The sequence below is a fragment of the Cibotium barometz genome, chromosome 46 (genome assembly GCF_041138505.1).
Source record: "Cibotium barometz isolate CiBa-2024 chromosome 46, ASM4113850v1, whole genome shotgun sequence".
NCBI lineage: Eukaryota > Viridiplantae > Streptophyta > Polypodiopsida > Cyatheales > Cibotiaceae > Cibotium > Cibotium barometz.
Window position 1 is genome coordinate 43,102,903 of NC_141091.1, and position 20,206 is coordinate 43,123,108.

The window sequence follows — 20,206 nt, forward strand, 5'->3', positions numbered from 1 at the left end:
TAAGCCTATAAACCCACTTGCATGGCAAAACATTTTTGCACGCAAATGCACCAACTTTCATGTTCCATTTTTGTGCAGAGAATCCATCTCTGACTTCATGGCACGCTCCCAAAGAGCCTTGTCTGCCCTCTGTAAAGCCTCCTTAAAACATGAGGGCTCCCCACAGTCAGTAAGCATCGAGTAGTCAACCCCTGGAACAAACCTGTCAGGGGCTCTAGAGGGTCTTGTGGACCTCCGTACCCAATGACCATCATTTGCAGGTTGCTGTCCAGCCTGCATATCACCTATTGGTGGCTCCTGTTGAATGCCATAAGGCTGAAAGATCATGCCTGGTATCTCCTCTAACTGTGGGATATCCATAGGGATATCTTCTGCCATCTCTGGCTGTCCATTTGGACCATTTTCAGCACCATTTAAGGGCTGGTTTTGCTGCTGTAATGGCTGATTTACAGCCCTTGGTTGTTGTCCATGATGTCCATCATCATCAAAGATGACTCTACCAGGCTCCTGTTGCCTTGCAGGCTCCTTATACATGCATGTTTCATCAAAAATTACATCATTGCTGCGTATAATATTTCTATTCACGGGATCCCAAAGTCTATACCCCATTTCACCTCTGTCACCATATCCTAGGAATATGCATTTGTGAGACTTAGGATCAAGTTTGGTGCGCATTTCCCTGCGTATGTGCACGTACGCAATGCAACCAAACACTCTCAAGTGCTTGTATGACGGAGGCTTCCCTGTCCATACTTCTTCTGGCACTTTCCCACCAAGCCTCGTGTTAGGTGACCTGTTTATAAGATGAACGGCTGTCATAACAACTTCAGCCCAAAAACCATGAGGTAACGCAGCATGTGACAACATAGAACGGATCTTCTCTTGGATGGTCCTGTTCATCCTCTCTGCTGTCCCGTTTTGTGGAGGATCATAAGGAGTAGAGAGCTCCCTCTTGATGCCTTTAGCATCACAAAAGTCCTGTAACTGTTTGGACATATACTCTCCACCATTATCGGAACGCAAAGCCTTCAGTGTTTTGCCAGTTTCATTCTCAACAAGAGCAACAAACTTCTCAAACACTGAGAATGTATCACTCTTCAAATGAAGAGGATAAACCCACACCTTGTGTGTGGCATCATCAATAAAAGACACAAAATATTTTGCCCCTCCCAAAGAAAGCTAAGGCATCTCACATACATCTGTATGCACAAGCTCTAACGGAGCATCTTTCTGTCCAAGAGCTTTCTTGTGGGGGCACTAGAGTTGCCTGCCATATATACAATGCTCACAAAACTGAAAACTTGAAAACTTTGAGAAGGCAAGTAACCCAAACGAGACAATTGCTCCATTCCTTTGACACTCATGTGTCCCAACCGGCTATGCCACATAGAGATTTCCGGCAGCTCGGTTGCATTTACATTAGCATGGTGACAAACACCTGCATGCATGAAGTAAAGAGTGTCCACCTTAGAGCCTCTGGCAACAACCAGTGAGCCCTTACTAATCTTCCACTTTCCACGACCAAATGTGGTAACATAATCAGCATCATCAAGCTGTCCAGTAGAAAGCAGGTTCTTCTTGATCTCAGGCACATGCCTGACATCATGGAGCATAAGCTGTGAGCCATCTGAAAACACAAGCCTCACATCACCTCTGCCAAGAATCTTGCATGCATGGTTATCACCCAAATAAACTACTCCTTCAGCAGTATACCTGACAAACAAGTCTCTGCAACCTGTGACATGAAAGGAGGCACCTGAATCAATGATCCATGAGTGCATACCATGACCATCTCCTGTAAGAAGTGAATGGGCATCAAGTGAAGACGTGAATAGGACCTCATCCTCACTGTCACCTGCATGTGACACATTGATTTCTTCAATCTTGACTCCACTTTTGCCCTTTGGCTTCATCTTTGTCTTTGTCTTTGCCTTTTCCCTTGTCCTTTTGATCATTTTTCCATTTGTAGCATTGCTTTCTGATGTGTCCCTTCTTGCCACAATAATGGCATTCCAAGTCCTTTTTGGAGCGAGACTTCCTCCTTCCCCGTTCTTGGCTTTTACCCCTTTGCTGGGATCTCCCACGTGCATTCATTGCATTGGACTTTCCAACAGAATTGTTCTTCCTGTTCATCTCTTCTTGAAGAAGAGCACCCTCAACATTTGCATATGACAGCATAGCATTCGAATTGCTAGTGGCTGTCCTGAATGTGTCCCAACTCTCTGGCAAAGTGCATAAGAGAAAGGTGGCTTTGAACTCATCGTCCATTGCCAACTTTTGATTTATAACTTGGCCGACAATACCATTAAACTCATTTAGATGGGCTGCCATAGACGCCCCTTCCTTCATTTGAAGACCTATGAGTTTCTTCAACCAATACACTTTGCTTGAGGCACTTTGCTGGGCATACAAGTCCTGCAATCTCTGCCACATTCCCCAAGCTGTCTTCTCTTCACGAATGCTGAAAAGTAAAGTGTCTGACACAGACAACATGATGGTGGATCTAGCTAGCTCATCCATATCTTCCCACTCTCCAGCAGTAAGAGAAGCGGGCTTTACACCCCTTTCTTTGATAGGCTTGTGCTGCTTCTTTTGGAGCAACACATTATAGCACTGGGTTTGCCAAATATCATAGTTATGTGAGCCTTCAAGCTTCTTGATGTGAAGCAATGAAGAGCTCTCACCTGTGATTGCCATAGCAATATGCAACCTGTCAATGCCTGACTCCCTGCAAGAAGTGCAAACACTGCACCAAAAGCACACAAAGTGCTCACAGTTGTTCTCCCAAGCTTTATCTCCCACTACGGAAGCACAAATGCAACTCTACTCCCACTGTATGTGACTACTAAGTGCTCACCAATGATGTACCAAACCTGTACCGGCAAGTACAGCAACTGAAATTGAACCTTTTCCTCACTCAAATCAATGTGTAGCGATGCCAAAACTTGCACAAAGCTGTGCCAAATCTGTACCAACAGGTACAGTAGCAATAAATGCTCTCTTGGCCGTTTAAATGAGTGAAAATCAGACTTTTACAGTCCCCACCACTGCATACAACAGTCCCGGACTGAAATTGAGCAAAAGCCCCTTGACTGCAAGTGGATTTCTGAGGATTCAAAGCATAAAAGTCTTGCCTGCTGCTTTGCCAAGCTCAACAAGCATAAAATCTTGAAAAGCCCCTTGATTTATGATCAATTTCTGATCATACATGGTACATTAACGCACAAGAAGGCATCCAGAGTCTTCGCAATGCTTCCCCCTGGCCACATATACATCTAATACATGAAAGCCCCTTGATTTACAGGCACATTGAGTGCTTGACGGGGCATCAACAGATTGCCCAAAGCATCAAATGCGAGTGCCTGCATGCAAATCAATCCAATCGGCACAAAAGCCCCTTGATTTGCACTGCAATTTGCTGCAATTTTGCCCGAATGTGCGATTTCTCACATCATACAGCATGTATGAATGCCCAATTGCACAAATACATCAAAAGCCCCAAATTTTGACATCCAATTTCCTGCAAATTGATCCTGATTGTGACCAATGTCACCCAATTTTGCCAATTTCGCTCAAAAATTGAGCAATTTGGCGCCTGTACCTGCTCAATTGATGATTGTACCTGCTCAATTGCAAATCCCAAAAGAAATTGAAGCAAATACCTCGTAATTTCTGATTGCAGGAAAAGGGGAGGCGTCGAATTTGCTCTGATGAGGTGCTGCTGCAGAAATCTGATGCTGCTGTTCGTGCAGACCTTTGTAGTCGGGCATTGGATGACAGGCGAATGACAGTTGAAGGGATTGTGGGCTATGGGCCCACCACGCTTCCGCTGCAGGTGTTCGTTGCTGTTCGTGCAGGTGTACGTTGCTACGCCTTGGGGCCAGGAGTCTGACGCCTTGCTACACGCGACGTGCGACTGTTGTCGCCGACTTAATGTTGCCGCCGACTCAAAGTTGCCGCCTTATGCCTTGTGGCTACCAACGCTACACGCGACGTGCGACTGTTGTCGCCGACTTAATGTTGCCGCCGACTCAAAGTTGCCGCCTTCGCCTAATGGTTCGCTACGATGCGCTGAGCTACCCGTCTGCCTGCATACACACATCCGCCCTGTGCTTTGCTATGCTGCGCTGCCTGTCATGGCAGCTGCTGACACCTGCAACACCCAAGCCAGCCACCTGTTGCCGCCAGTCACTTGCTTCGCTTGTAATGGGAGCCTACAAATACGGCATCTAGAGCCGTCAATTTTGCTGCTCTGCACTGGAGGTGTGTGAAGCGAAGGCTACAGAGGTGAAACCGGTGGCACTTGCTGTTGGCTCTGATACCAGTTGAATGGGAGAGATAATTAGGGTTAGAGTTTCATGTGGGAGCAAACACAGAGAGAAGGGAGAGAGAGAGAGAGAGTTGTGGGGATAAGTCAACTCATGGGAATGAGTGTGTGACTCCCCTATCACACATGTATATTGCACTAGTACACATAGTGCACTTAGTACATTAAAAGTACTAAGTGTACTATGTACTATAACTTATGGGCTTGTACACACTATAAGGGTGGGCATAATGCCTTTACCCCAACATTCCCAGTAGATACTGTTGTCCAGTAGCCCTATGGCTGCCACCGTCCAAGCCGGGAGGTGGGCCGGCCGCCGGGGGGGGGGCAATGAGGCCGCCGCGCTGGTAGCCAGTGGCCTAAGTCCTCTCAGTGTTGGGCCTATCACTGGGAGAGCTAGTGGTGGGTCGTCGGGTATGCCTGGCTAGTGGCACATGTCCATCTCGCTGATGAGAGGGGCGGGTCGTCGGGTATGCCTAGCCAAGCACCTCTCCATCTAGCTGCTGATGAGAGGGGCGGGGCTGGCATGTCCACTCCTCCACTCTTGATGGAGGGTCTCAGAGCAGGTCTGAGTGCTGGTTTGATGGGCATCCTCGGCGGGCTTGAGGTCGCCGGCAGGCTTTGGCCAGGTATCCCATCTATCTTGGGATACCTAAGTACTCCACGCACTGTAGAATCGGCCCCTCCTGAAGGAAGCGAGGCAGCACGATGACCTGCGGGAGAGCCTCCAAAGAGGCTATGCATACACTAATAGAGGGAATCCTAGCTGCCCTGGCCACCACGAAGGCGGCAGCCTGAGGGGATTCCAAGACCTATCGGATTGATCGACCAATCGACTAAAGGAGGGGGATAAACTCCTTTCGAGAGCCTAGGAAGCAAACAATGACGGGGAAGCCACACAGACTTGCAAGGGGGTCAGATGTGGGGTCGAAGCCGTGGTGCCATTGAGTGAAGAACAGGTAAGTTGCGCGTATGCGGGAGAGTCAAACTCTTGTAGCCATGCCCAAGAAAATCACTATCGGTGATTTCCTTGGGCTCGCCAATGAGGGCAGCAAATCCTGAATCTCACCACACACTGGTGGGCGGCTCCCCACGAGCTCGCAAACCAATGAAGAAGCCACGAGGAAGGAGACTGTCGATGCCAAGAGCTAGAGGTCCGCTTCAGAAAATAAGCAAGTGGCGGCGGCCTAAGCTGAGGATATGAGAGAACGGCTGCCATGGAGTCCTCATGAAGGGGTGAAGACCAAGGGGAGCTGACACTAGCCATGAAACTACAATCCGATTAATGAAACTTGGTGGAAAGACGAGGGGGAAGAAGGGAGCGGAAAAGGGGGGAAAGAGGCAAGAAATAAGGGGAGGGGGAGGGGGGGGTGCGTTTCTTTTTTGGGGGGAAGGAGGGCGGTGCAGGAGAGCGGAAAAACACAACAAAAAGGGGCTAGGTGGAGAGGCGGGCAGGAAAAGACAAAGAGCCCCCAAAGAGGGAGGGCGGACGGGCAATGAAGCAAGGAGCGGGAGGAGGGTCGGTGGATGACGAGCAAGAGGCCGGGAGAAGGCAGAGTCAGACGGTAAGGCGCAAAGGAGCAATGAGGAGAGGGCTGGAAGGGACAGTGGGGGCTAGGCGCAGCAGGGGATGCAGAGGTGGGGCATGCCTGAAAAGGGCAGCAGGCCACCCGAAGAGGACGAGATGCAGAGGCGGGGGACTAGGCGTAGCACGAGAGGCAAAGGCAGGGCACAAAAGAGAAGAGTGGAGGACCACCAGAAGAGAAGGCACAGGGGGGCAGGCTGCATGCGAATGGGAGGAGGAGAGAGGCGGGGGCAGTGGATAGAAGGGGCTGGTGACGTGGGAGGCACTCAGGCGGGGGCTAGGTGCAGGTTGGGCAGGAGCTCCAGCTCGCTTGAATGTTTTTACTGAGAACAAATCCCCTTTGTAACAGCTTTTTTCCCTGACCCAAATCAGGGATACATCACACGGAAGGCTGGAAAGGAAATTTTTGCGAGAATCCCCAAGACAGACATCAGGTCTGCTCTCTTGACTCTGCGGGCTTCCTCAACACACATGGGATGTGCTTTAAGAGAAAAATTCGCCAGCCCTCGGCTCTTATACTAATTGTAAGGGTAGGGTACTAGTTGGGTGCAAGTGTTAACAGAGATGATTAATGCAGCAGAAGACTTAGCACAACACAAGCGTGCAGCATTAGCATATAACTAATTTGTATTACAAATGAAGGTGACCAATCTCTAAGTAACCCAAATTGGTGGAAAGCCTAGCTTTTTCCTGTATGTGTGGCACACATGGCGGGCCAAATCTGTTGTCCACCCACTGCTCAACCTGTTCACACAGCCCATAACTGCCTGATCTTCCTACGCCCCGCCAGCCAGCTTGTCCAGCACTCCTCTGGCCCTGCTCTCCAGCCTAGCAGCCCATGCTAGTTCTCACATGGCTGAGAGCTGCTGTTGTGCTGCGTGCACCTTGATTCTCCAGGTATGGCACAGTACATGTGTAAAATGCACCATACCTCTGCTTGGTGTTTTTTCTAATGCCACGGATGATGCCTATTTTTAACAAGTGTTTAAGTTGACTAACTAAGTGAATAAACTAAGATCTTTAGTCAAGCCAAGCCTATTCTGAAAGGGGCAAGGGAGCATTGTAAAGTAAGAAGAATCACTTGCAGTTGACACCCTGAAAAGTGATGGCAAACTCTAGAAAACAAAAACAATATTTCAAAAATTTAAAGAAACCCAAGCTTGAGACTACCAACAAGCTTAAACTTCATAAATCCAGTACTTTTGTATGCATACCTTTCAAAAAGGAGAAACCCATCATCATCTATGGCAGGAACTAGGCCCATTGGATTGACAGCTGTCAATGATGTAAACAAAGTTTCTAGTTTAATAAGATGAAGTGCAAACAAGGAATTATACTTAATCCTTCATAATCTATTCAAACAGCACATAGTAAATAGCACATCACCACAGACTCAAGACATCAATACCAAGTGCCACGAACTATTGCCCAGTCCTAAAGATAGGGGAAATCCTCTAAGTGACCACCTCAAGGTTCTTTCACATGCTAAGCCCCTGCCTACGCCTTGGGTGCAGGTTGATTCTAATCTGCATCCATCTTCAAAACCTAGTTGGGATAGAGATTCCCCTGGTCTCATTCCATGGTAGAAAGGGTCCTCGGCATAAAGTTAAGATTAGAAGTAGAGCGAAAGAGATCTGTAAGTACTTGAGCACATGCTTAATAGTGTGCCAACGCTTTGTCCCTGAGCTATACATAAATTTGCTCAACTGGGACACTCCAAACTATATGCCTGGCCTTGTGTTACACAAGTATATGAAGCAGCCAACAGCCTGGCTGTAAAGAGTAGCTCACAAGTGAATGGGAGAGAGAATTAGGGTTAGAGTTCATGTGGGAGACATACACAGAGAAACAAGGGAGAGAAAGAGAGAGAGAGTTGTGGGGATAAGTCAACTCACCAAGTGTGTGTGTGTGACTACCCTATCACACATGTATATTGCACTAGTACACATAGTGCACTTAGTACATTAAGAGTACTAAGTGTACTATGTACTATAGCTTATGGGCTTGTACACACTATAAGGGTGGGGCATAGTGCCTTTACCCCAACAACCTCCCACTTAAAGGCAAAGTGCCCTTTAATGAAGGAAAAGAAAAAATCAGCATGTACATGATAATATACAAGGCCATATCAAGAATGAAACTGGCCTCATCCGATGCCCATCAAGTGTCTACAATGAGCAAACCGCTCCGGAGGCAAACTCTTTGTCAACAGATCAGCCGGGTTGTCATCCGTATGAATCTTAACAAGCTGAATTTGCTTGTTCTCTATCACCTCTCTGATGAAGTGATACTTCACATCCACATGCTTCGTCTTTGCATGAAAGACAGGGTTCTTTGCCAACTGGATGGCACTCTGACTATCACAATGCAACAATGGAATATCCCCTGTATAACCCAAATCAACCACTAACCGAGATAGCCATAATGCCTCCTTGCAAGCCTTTGTGGCTGCAATATACTCGGCCTCTGTAGTAGATAAGGCTGTGCACTTCTGCATCCTGGATATCCATGACACAGCACCTCCTGTGAATGTAAACACATAACCGGTAGTAGACTTCCGGTTATCTGGATGACCGGCATAATCTGAATCCGTGTAACCATGCACTAATGCATCCTGTTTGCCAAAACAAATGCACATATCCTGTGTGCCCTTCAGGTATCTCATGACACCTTTCACTGCTTCCCAATGCTTCTTGCCAGGGTTGGCCATGTATCTACTAACCACTCCCACTGCAAATGCAATGTCCGGCCTCGTAGCAACCATGGCATACATGAGACTGCCACAAGCTGAAGCATACGGAATCTTGGCCATATCAGCCCTGCCACTATCTGACTGTGGGCTGTCCATAGCACTGAGTTTCACATATGGAGGCAAAGGAGTACTAGTCTTCTTCCCCCCGTCCATATTGAACCTCTGCAAGACTTTGCCAATGTATTCCTTCTGAGACAAATACAACACATGCTGATTTCTGTCCCGAAGTATCCGCATACCCAAAATGTGATTTGCATCACCCAAATCCTTCATATCAAAAGGTTTGATGCAGCCTCTTCTTCAAGGCATCCATCTTACGAGATTTCCCGGCAATCAACATATCATCAACATACAAGATGAGGATCAATAGACTGCCATCCAAAGCTTTCTTGGTGTATAAGCAGTGATCTATGTCACTTCTCCTGAAATCCTCGGATTTCATGAATGTATCAAATTTATGATACCATTCCCTTGGTGCCTGTTTGAGCCCATAAAGACTCTTTTTCAGCTTGCATACAAGCTTCTCCTTTCCACTCACTGTATAACCCTCTGGTTGTTGCATATATATCTCCTCATGGAGATCACCGTGAAGAAAAGCAATCTTCACATCCATCTGAATCAAGTCCAGATCATCATGTGCAACCAGAGCTGATACAGCTCTAAGTGTGGTCATTTTGACCACTGGAGAGAAGATCTCATCAAAGTCCACACCATATTCCTGCTTGAAGCCCTTAGCCACTAACCTGGCTTTGTATCTTGGCTTTGCATCAGGTGCAACTTTAAGCCTGTAAACCCACTTGCATGGCAAAACATTTTTGCACGCAAATGCACCAACTTCCATGTTCCATTTTTGTGCAGAGAATCCATCTCTGACTTCATGGCACGCTCCCAAAGAGCCTTGTTTGCCCTCTGTAAAGCCTCCTTATAACATGAGGGCTCCCCACAGTCAGTAAGCATCGAGTAGTCAACCCCTGGAACAAACCTGTCAGGGGCTCTAGAGGGTCTTGTGGACCTCCGTACCCAATGACCATCATTTGCAGGTTGCTGTCCAGCCTGCATATCACCTATTGGTGGCTCCTGTTCCATGCCATAAGGCTGAAAGATCATGCCTGGTATCTCCTCTAACTGTGGGATATCCATAGGGATATCTTCTGCCATCTCTGGCTGTCCATTTGGACCATTTTCAGCACCATTTAAGGGCTGGTTTTGCTGCTGTAATGGCTGATTTACAGCCCTTGGTTGTTGTCCATGATGTCCATCATCATCAAAGATGATCTACCAGGCTCCTGTTGCCTTGCAGGCTCCTTATACATGCATGTTTCATCAAAAATTACATCATTGCTGCGTATAATCTTTCTATTCACGGGATCCCAAAGTCTATACCCCATTTCACCTCTGTCACCATATCCTAGGAATATGCATTTGTGAGACTTAGGATCAAGTTTGGTGCGCATTTCCCTGCGTATGTGCACGTACGCAACGCAAAACACTCTCAAGTGCTTGTATGACGGAGGCTTCCCTGTCCATACTTCTTCTGGCACTTTCCCACCAAGCCTCGTCTTAGGTGACCTGTTTATAAGATGAACGGCTATCATAACAACTTCAGCCCAAAAACCATGAGGTAACGCAGCATGTGACAACATAGAACGGACCTTCTCTTGAATGGTCCTGTTCATCCTCTCTGCTGTCCCGTTTTGTGGAGGATCATAAGGAGTAGAGAGCTCCCTCTTGATGCCTTTAGCATCACAAAAGTCCTGTAACTGTTTGGACATATACTCTCCACCATTATCGGAACGCAAAGCCTTCAGTGTTTTGCCAGTTTCATTCTCAACAAGAGCAACAAACTTCTCAAACACTGAGAATGTATCACTCTTCAAACGAAGAGGATAAACCCACACCTTGTGTGTGGCATCATCAATAAAAGACACAAAATATTTTGCCCCTCCCAAAGAAAGCTAAGGCATCTCACATACATCTGTATGCACAAGCTCTAACGGAGCATCTTTCTGTCCAAGAGCTTTCTTGTGGGGGCACTGGAGTTGCCTGCCATATATACAATGCTCACAAAACTGAAAACTTGAAAACTTTGAGAAGGCAAGTAACCCAAACGAGACAATTGCTCCATTCCTTTGACACTCATGTGTCCCAACCGGCTATGCCACATAGAGATTTCCGGCAGCTCGGTTGCATTTACATTAGCATGGTGACAAACACCTGCATGCATGAAGTAAAGAGTGTCCACCTTAGAGCCTCTGGCAACAACCAGTGAGCCCTTACTAATCTTCCACTTTCCACGACCAAATGTGGTAACATAATCAGCATCATCAAGCTGTCCAGTAGAAAGCAGGTTCTTCTTGATCTCAGGCACATGCCTGACATCATGGAGCATAAGCTGTGAGCCGTCCAGTAGAAAGCAGGTTCTTCTTGATCTCAGGCACATGCCTGACATCATGGAGCATAAGCTGTGAGCCATCTGAAAACACAAGCCTCACATCACCTTTGCCAAGAATCTTGCATGCATGGTTATCACCCAAATAAACTACTCCTTCATTGCCAGCAGTATACCTGACAAACAAGTCTCTGCAACTTGTGACATGAAAGGAGGCACCTGAATCAATGATCCATGAGTGCATACCATGACCATCTCCTGTAAGAAGTGAATGGGCATCAAGTGAAGACGTGAATAGGACCTCATCCTCACTGTCACCTGCATGTGACACATTGATTTCTTCAATCTTGACTCCACTTTTGCCCTTTGGCTTTACATCTTTGGCTTCATCTTTGTCTTTGTCTTTGCCTTTTCCCTTTTTCCTTTTGATCATTTTTCCATTTGTAGCATTGCTTTTTGATGTGTCCCTTCTTGCCACAATAATGGCATTCCAAGTCCTTTTTGGAGTGGGACTTGCTCCTTCCCCGTTCTTGGCTTTTACCCCTTTGCTGGGATCTCGCACGTGCATTCCTTGCATTGGACTATCCAACAGAGTTGTTTTTCCTGTTTATCTCTTCTTGAAGAAGAGCACCCTCAACATCTGCATATGAGAACATAGCATTCGAATTGCTAGTGGCTGTCCTGAATGTGTCCCAACTCTCTGGCAAAGTGCATAAGAGAAAGGTGGCTTTGAACTCATTGTCCATTGCCAACTTTTGATTTATTACTTGGCTGACAATACCATTAAACTCATTTAGATAGGCTGCCATAGACGCCCCTTCCTTCATCTAAAGACCTATGAGTTTCTTCAACCAATACACTTTGCTTGAGGCACTTTGCTGGGCATACAAGTCCTGCAATCTCTGCCACATTCCCCAAGCTGTCTTCTCTTCACGAATGCTGAAAAGTAAAGAGTCTGACACAGATAACATGATAGTAGATCTTGCCAGCTCATCCATATCTTCCCACTCTTCAGCAGTAAGAGAAGCCCACTCTTCAGCAGTAAGAGAAGCGGGCTTTACACCCCTTTCTTTGATATGCTTGTGCTGCTTCTTCTGGAGCAACACATTATAGCACTGGGTTTGCCAAATATCCTAGTTATGTGAGCCTTCAAGCTTCTTGATGCGAAGCAATGAAGAGCTCTCACCTGTGATTGCCATAGCAATATGCAACCTGTCAATGCCTGAGTCCCTGCAAAATGTGCAAACACTGCACCAAAAAAGCACACAAAGTGCTCACAGTTGTTCTCCCAAGCTTTATCTCCCACTGCGGAAGCACAAATGCAACTCTACTCCCACTGTATGTGATGAAATCACCAAAATCTGGTTGCTGCAGATTTAGGACAGCACCTTAAATGTGCTCTGTTGCCCTTCCAAATACTGTACAGCAATACTAAGTGCTCACCAATGATGTACCAAACCTGTACCAGCAAGTACAGCAGCTGAAATTGAACCTTTTCCTCACTCAAATCAATGTGCAGCCATGCCAAAACTTGCACAAAGCTGTGCCAAATCTGTACCAGCAGGTACAGTAGCAATAAATGCTCTCCTGGCTGTCTAAAAGAGTGAAAATCAGACTTTTACAGTCCCGAACACTGCATACAACAGTTCTGAACAAAAATTGGGCAAAAGCCCCTTGACTGCAAGCTGATTTCTAAGGATTCAAGGCATAAAAGTCTTGCCTACTGCTTTGCCAAACTCAACAAGCATAAAATCTTGAAAAGCCCCTTGATTTAAGATCAATTGCTGATCATACATGGTACATTAGCGCACATGAAGGCATCCAGAGTCTTCACAGTGCTTCCCCCTGGCCACATATACATCCAATACATGAAAGCCCCTTGATTTACAGGCACATTGAGTGCTTGACAGGCATCAACACATTGCCCAAAGCATCAAATGCGAGTGCCTGCATGCAAATCAATCCAATCGGCACAAAAGCCCCTTGATTTGCACTGCAATTTGCTGCAATTTTGCCCAAATGTGCGATTTCTCACATCATACAGCATGTATGAATGCTTGATTGCACAATTACATCAAAAGCCCCAAATTTCGACATCCAATTTCCTGCAAATTGATCCTGATTGTGACCAATGTCACCCAATTTTGCCAATGTTGCTCAAAAATTGAGCAATTCGGCACCTAAACCTGCTCAAATGATTGAATTGATAAGAAATTCCCAAAATTGAAGGCAAATACCTCTTAATTTTTTGAATTTCTCTGAGATTTGCAGGCTGAATTTCTTTGTGTTGATGCTGTTGCAGAAAAAAAAAAGGGGGGGGGGGGGGGGGCACTTCTTGCTGATGTTGATGCTGATGCTCCTGCTGCCTGTTCGAACGGATGGTTACATCTACCACCAGCTTGTGTGACCGGCTACGCTGCTACAGTGATACACGTATGCTGCCTGGTTAGGCTGATTTGTAGTCGGGCTTGGGCTGGTTGCAGGCGTGGGGTCTACACAAGCGAAGGCGTTTGAGCCGGTGCTGCTCTGCTGGCGCTTCGCATTTGCTGACGTGGAGTCCGTGCAGTGCTTTGGGCGGAAGACGACGTTGGCCTGTAAAACTGCAAGCGTACACACATGTGCACACGGACAGAACCGCTCCCTGTAGAGAGCGAGGGTGTGAAAGCACCGTGGACGCTGACGACTTGCGCTCCGCTTTCGCCTAGTGGTGGCGGGTAGTGCTCGCCCAGCGATTACACGCCTGCGTGTGATTCAGCGCAGAAATGGCTGCCCGCCACCTTCTCTTTTCGCCCACCTACCTGCGACTGCTGCCTTGTGGTTTGCTACACGTAGCTCTACCCGTCAACCCCTAGTCGACCTGCTATCTCAACGATCACACACACTGCTATAGGCGCTTGGCTCCACCATCATGTTGGAAGTAAACTGCACATGTAGAGAGCTGCAGGCTGGCTCTGATACCAATTGAATGGGAGAGAGAATTAGGGTTAGAGTTCATGTGGGAGACATACACAGAGAAACAAGGGAGAGAGAGAGAGAGAGAGTGTGGGGATAAGTCAACTCACCAAGTGTGTGTGTGTGACTCCCCTATCACACATGTATATTGCACTAGTACACATAGTGCACTTAGTACATTAAAAGTACTAAGTGTACTATGTACTATAACTTATGGGCTTGTACACACTATAAGGGTGGGCATAGTGCCTTTACCCCAACAACAAGGCTCTCTAGCATCATAGATACTCAACCTAAGCCTATGTTCTACTGGAGTTACAATCCTGAAATTTGAACCTTTGTAGCAGCCCCTTGTGTACTTGGACTGCAGCAAAACAATGCCCTCTCGTAACTGTACAAACTATATGTCCAAATAATAGTTACCAGTGCGAGATCTGACATCTCCAATGAGGACGCAAGGTTAGCCTTGAATGCTGCAATTTTATCATCATTGGTCCGTGTTAGCAACATATCATTCCACATACAAGATGATGATAATCAAATCCTCTTTGTCCACCTTGATGTAGAGGGTACTCTCCGTTGGACTATTCTAGAAGCCACAAAACCCATCGGCTAACTCACATGCACTTCCTCGTGGAAGTCTCCATTAAGGAAGGCTGTTTTGAAGTCCAATTGATGTACATTACATCCATCATGGGCAGCCAATGAAATAACACTTCTAATGGTGGTCATCCTCGAAGTAGGTGCAAAAGTCTCATCATAATCGGTGCCCTTTTGTTGAGCATATCCCTTTGCCACAAGTCTTGCTTTGTACCTGTCAATAGTACCATCATACTTTCTTTTGAGATCCACTTCGTACCAATAGATTTCTTGCCATAGGGCAAGAAATCAACCAAATAGTACCATCATACTTTCTTTTGAGATCCACTTCGTACCAATAGATTTCTTGCCATAGGGCAAGTCAACCAAATCCCGAGTGCCATTCTTATGTATGGCAATGTTCATTTGCCTAGGCTTCCTCAAAGGATTCACGCTCATCTGGAGCACAAAGACTACTCATCCAAGCAGCAGCATCATGATGTGGTTCTCCTGGGCTTCTAGAACCAACCCATGTCTTGCTATTAAGGGAACAGAGAATTTGCTCTCTTGCAAAGTACAGACCAACCGCCTGGGGACTGATCTAACCTCCTGTAAGGCTGTCCTCTCTTCCCTCACGATGTCCTCCACATCATGTGCAATGGCCTGATCATTTGGCTAACTTTGAGCACCCACATGCTGTCCATTTGACTGCAAATCATGCTCTAGTGCTGGCTGATGTGTTCTACTGTCAAGAGCCAATGGAAGTAATCCATCAAACATGTTATATGAGCCTACATGTCTGCTGAATTCAACCTTGGGCTGAACTACATTTTCAGTAAATACATCTCGACTCACAAAAATCCTTTGCCTGAGAGGATTATAGAGACGTATCCTTTGCTCTCACTGTTATAACCCACAAGTATGCTTTGTGGCCTTATCATCAAGCTTGCCTCTCATCAGCTGAGGCACACATGCATATGCAAGACAAAAACACCCTAAAGTAGTCCTTTTTGGGTTTCCTTTCATACCAAGCCTCATAAGGCAACCCATGAGCAGCACACATAATTGCCTCCATCCAAAACTTGTGGGGCAATTGTTGGAGACAACATATGTTCTCCCACCTTTTATCATTGTATGGGTTACAAAGTCAAAGGATAGTGGTGTCTTCCTCAGGGTTTCATTTCACTCCCATATCTTGGATATATGACTTGAAGCTTAAAGTTGGGGACAACTTTTAAGAAGCTAGGAAGGATGTCACCATCATAGACATTTCTCATTATGAAAGGGGTTTGGTGGACTCTAGGACGTCTAAATATTTGGAAAGCACAAGCTTTGGGAATGGGGAATCATCCTAGAACACAAAATCACACTCCTAAAATCTACAAGGGTTACTATTTTTGGACAACCCAAAATGGAAATTCCATTTACATTATTACGTCCGTAAGCTAGGCAAAAGGGGGGGGGGGCTTGCTGAAGCACCTTTGACAGAATGTCTACGAGTAGAGATATTTTTAGAGAGGAAGTTTATGGGGGAAACCATCTCTTAAATTGGGACATGTGGCAAGACAATGGATCAAAGTAAGACAAGTGGCCTTACAATGGTCACCTCAACTCTCCACTTGTCATTATAGCCTTCACTTTCGATTTTTTTACTCATAGGAGCCTTAAATCTATCAATTGGAGCCCTCTTTCTTCATTTAGGGAGGCTGTCTCGTTGGAGACTAGCCTCTACAATGATGGTTGCCTAGCATTCTTGTCTACAATACTTTATGGAGAGTTCCTACACTCCTTCACTCCCCTCAATGGAAGGTTTCTCTATTTCTTTAGCCTCGTGATGGTTGTACCGAGCTGTATCGATTGATTATGTACCATACCGGTTGAATTAAGTGATGTACCAATTGATTTGAGGGTTGTGTCTACTGTACTTGCTGTATTGGCTGATTTGAGGGTTGTATCTCCTATACCAGCCCATGTACTTGTTGTATCGGCTAAATGGAGGGCATATGTTTAAGGTTACGGCCAATTTCAGTGTTCAATTGCATTAATGGTCCAGTGTTTTGCAAAACCCCCAAGCCCTCCGAAAGTTACAGCCCCCACCCCCATCCAGAGTCTTCAGAGCCCAAACCGGCCAAGCGGCGGATTCTCCAGTTCACCGATGAATACTGCAGCCTCCCCAATGGTTTCCCTTTCCCCCGAGTCACCGCACGGCCCTACCTTCATCATGGGGGTGGATCTCGACTATGGCCTCTATAGATGCCATCTTGTTGAGGCAGGCAAGTTTTTGGAGATCATGGCATGGTAGCGTGCAAGGCATATTTCAACATCTCTGTTCTTCACCCCAAAGGTTTTTTCGGGGAAGAAGAAGACGACCCAGGAAGTGGTTGATACATGGCTGAATAGGTGGAATTGATAGCAGTCATCTCCTATCTGTACCATATTACTTAGTAGGAAGTGAGGGCCCCTATTGCGGGTGTGCCCGCCCAAATTAGGAGTAGTCTCCATTTTTCCTCATTTTCCATGTTCTTCTCTATTTTTTCTTGGTCGTGGGGGGATCACGAGAGCTCGCCGACTGTTCTTCTCCAAGCCGACCTGGGTCCTGATCAGTGTGCTGCCCGACCTGATATGGTCCTGACCAACTGATTTTCTGCTGGTTGTCTAGAGGTTTTCCAAGTCGTGGGCTTCTCTATTGCTGTCGGCTGTTTTTGGGCTGGCCGACCAATATCATAGGGTGGTATAAATACCACCCTTGCTCCCCACTTCCATTTTGTACCGGACCGGATCTTGCATATAGAGCAGAGTTTAGACAACTTCTCTCTCTCTACACTTCTGCGTTTTCTTTCTCATAGCAGTTGTCTCGTTTTCCGCTGTGCATTCCGACATGGTATCAGAGCCCTAGGTGGCTTGAAGCTTGGAGATAGTGAGAGCTTGAGGGTTTGTTGTTTTCTGGTGCTGATTGGAGAATTTTTGTGGACAGTTCGAGACTTGGAGAACGGGTAGAAGGCGGCCATCACTGTTGGACAGCCACCTTGCATAGTGTTTGGAGCCTCTTCTTCATTTTTTTCCCCAGCCACCCTCCCTTCGTAAGACCTTGCGAACCCTTGAGATGGCTAAGAAGCATGTGAAGATCCCCATATTCCTGGTGGATCGATAGTTGGACTGGACCAACTATGGCATCTAGAAGGTAATGATGGAGTCTGTCTTGGAATCTTATGACTTGGCTGGTTTCATTGTGGTTGGTATTCCACGGCCACAGTTGGAGGACGGGGAGCTTTTACCTTCTACTAGGAAAGAACAGAAGGCTCAGGCACAGTTATGGGATCATGTCAATGCCCGTGTGCGTTCCTTCATCTTCCTTAACTGCACACCCCAGTTGATTAATCATATCAAACACATGATGATGGCCCGAGGGATTTGGCAGCACTTGGCTTCTCTGTATAATAGGGTATCATCCATGAAACGGATTTCCTTGGAAGTGCAAAGTCTTCAACGATGCGGGAGCACATCAACAAACTCCAAGCTCTTCAGCGGGAGGTTCTTCAGGCTGGGAAGGAGATATCTTCAAAGGACATGGCCATCACTTTGCTGTCTCATCTGACCTCTCAGTATTCAGCTTTCTATTCCTCTTTGATCACCAATCGAAGGCTCAGCACGAGCTTGTGCCTATGGTTTTGGACCAGGAAGAGGGTTTTACAAACCCTCCACAGGGCGGAGATTCTAAGGCCTTGATTGGCCAGTGATCGAAAGGCTGCAACAACAACAACAATAAGGGCAAAGGGAAGTCTTCATCAGAGAAGTCTTCTGAGAAAAATCCCGACTCAGAGAGTGATGCTTTGAAGGCCAAGTGGACCTGTAATCATTGTGGCCAAAAGGGTCACTATTAGACGAAGTGTCCTCAGCGGAGTACCGAGAAGAGTTTGATTCTTCAACTGCACCTGCAAAGACTCCAGCTTTTGTGCACTTGGAGATTATGGACATAGATGCTTCATCTTCTTCAAGCAGGGTGGCAGTTGGCCTCACCGCCAGGGATACTTAGGAGTGGATTCTCGATAGTGGTGCTTCCAGGCACATGACTCCTTCCCAAGAGTTATTAAAGGATCTTCGCCGCCAACAGACAGGTCACATCTTCATTGGTGACAAATCCACTATCCCGATTCACAGTAAGGACAGGTTGGAGATTATTCCCGATGGTAAAGGGGGAAAGCATTCCTCCCATGTTCTTTATGTCCCAGCTCTTGGCTTTTATCTTTTGACAGTGCATGAGGTTTGCAAAGCTGGCATACGAGTGGAGTTTGATGAGCATTTTGTTGCTCTCCGGGACAAAGCAACAGGCCAAGTTGTTTGGGAAGGCAGAGTGGAGAATGGGATCTACAAACTCTCAACACTCTCTTCTCTCTGACAGGTACTCAGCTCGGTGATTTGTGGCACTTCCGTTTTGGCCACTTGAATGTGAATGCGCTGCGACGGGCTTTCTGGGACCAGATGGAGAATGGCTTCCTAGATGTTGGCAGCAGGCAAGGACACAATAGTTCTTGCATTCGTGGTAAGCAGCACAGGGAATCTTTTCCAAAGTAGGCTACTAGGCGGGCTTCGAAACCGTTGGAGTTGGTACACACTGACTTGTGTGGACCTATGCAAAGCCCATCTTTGGGAGGTTCTTTGTACTTGATGCTGCTTGTGGATGATTGTTGCAGGTTTACATGGGTTTATTTTCTTTCCCAGAAGGACCAAGCCTTTGCTCGGTTCACGGAGTAGCATGTTATGGTGTAGGAGTTTGGATTGCAAGTGAAGACTCTTCGGGCTGAAAAAGGAGGGGAGTTCTCTTCTAATGCTTTTGTGCGGTGTTGTACGGAGCATGGCATTAAGCGGGAGTTGGCCAATAAAGGTTCGCCTTCAGAGAAAGGAGTAGTTGAGCGTAAGAACCGGTCTGTGGTGGAGATGGGGAGGACGATGCTGGAGCATCGTGATCTTCCTCGTCCACTTTGGGGAGAGGCTGTGGCTATGGCTGTCCATACCCTCAACCGATCTCCGACAACTTCAGTACCAAAGATGACTCCATATGAGGCTTATTTTGGCAGGAACCACATGTCTCCCATTTTCGTGTGTTTGGGAGTGATGCCTACGTTCACATTCCAAAGAAGTAGAGGGCGAATGAGGTTGTTGTCAACACGGATATTGTCTTTGATGAGCATGTTCCACCTTCCATTGTTGATGAGCCACTTCTCCTTGGAGAACCAAATGAGTCTGAGGATGACTCCCAGGCTATTGTTCCAGCTAGAGACAACCTCAGTCAGTTGTAGAGGTTGAGCCCGAGGTTGGAGATGCGCCCCAGCAGCAACAGGAGGCTCCGCGTTCTGTTCAAGTACCAAAGAGGGGGAAGCTTGACTCGAAGTCCCAAAAGCTTGTATTTGTGGTATATAACTCTCTTTCCAAAGGCTACAGGTTATATGACCCAGAGCGGAACAAGGCTGTCAGCACGGATGTTGTCTTTGATGAGCATGTTCCAGCTTCCACAGTTGATGAGCCACCACTTCTTGGAGAACCAAATGAGTCTGAGGATGATTCCCACGCTATTGTTCCACCTAGGCAGCCTCAATCAGTTCTAGAGGTTGAGCCCGAGGTTGG

At 46.7% G+C, this 20,206-nt stretch overlaps 1 protein-coding gene across 2 annotated transcripts in view; it reads right to left on the minus strand.

The window, feature by feature from the left end:
* LOC147612244 (glutathione S-transferase T1-like) overlaps window positions 1-20,206 on the minus strand; it is a 99,497-nt gene that overhangs the window by 54,233 nt on the left and 25,058 nt on the right. For both annotated transcript variants that reach the window (XM_086784129.1, XM_086784128.1), the window contains exon 3: window positions 7,127-7,187. In XM_086784129.1, the coding sequence (XP_086640255.1) occupies window positions 7,127-7,187 (61 nt within the window). The remainder of the gene's footprint in view (window positions 1-7,126; window positions 7,188-20,206) is intronic.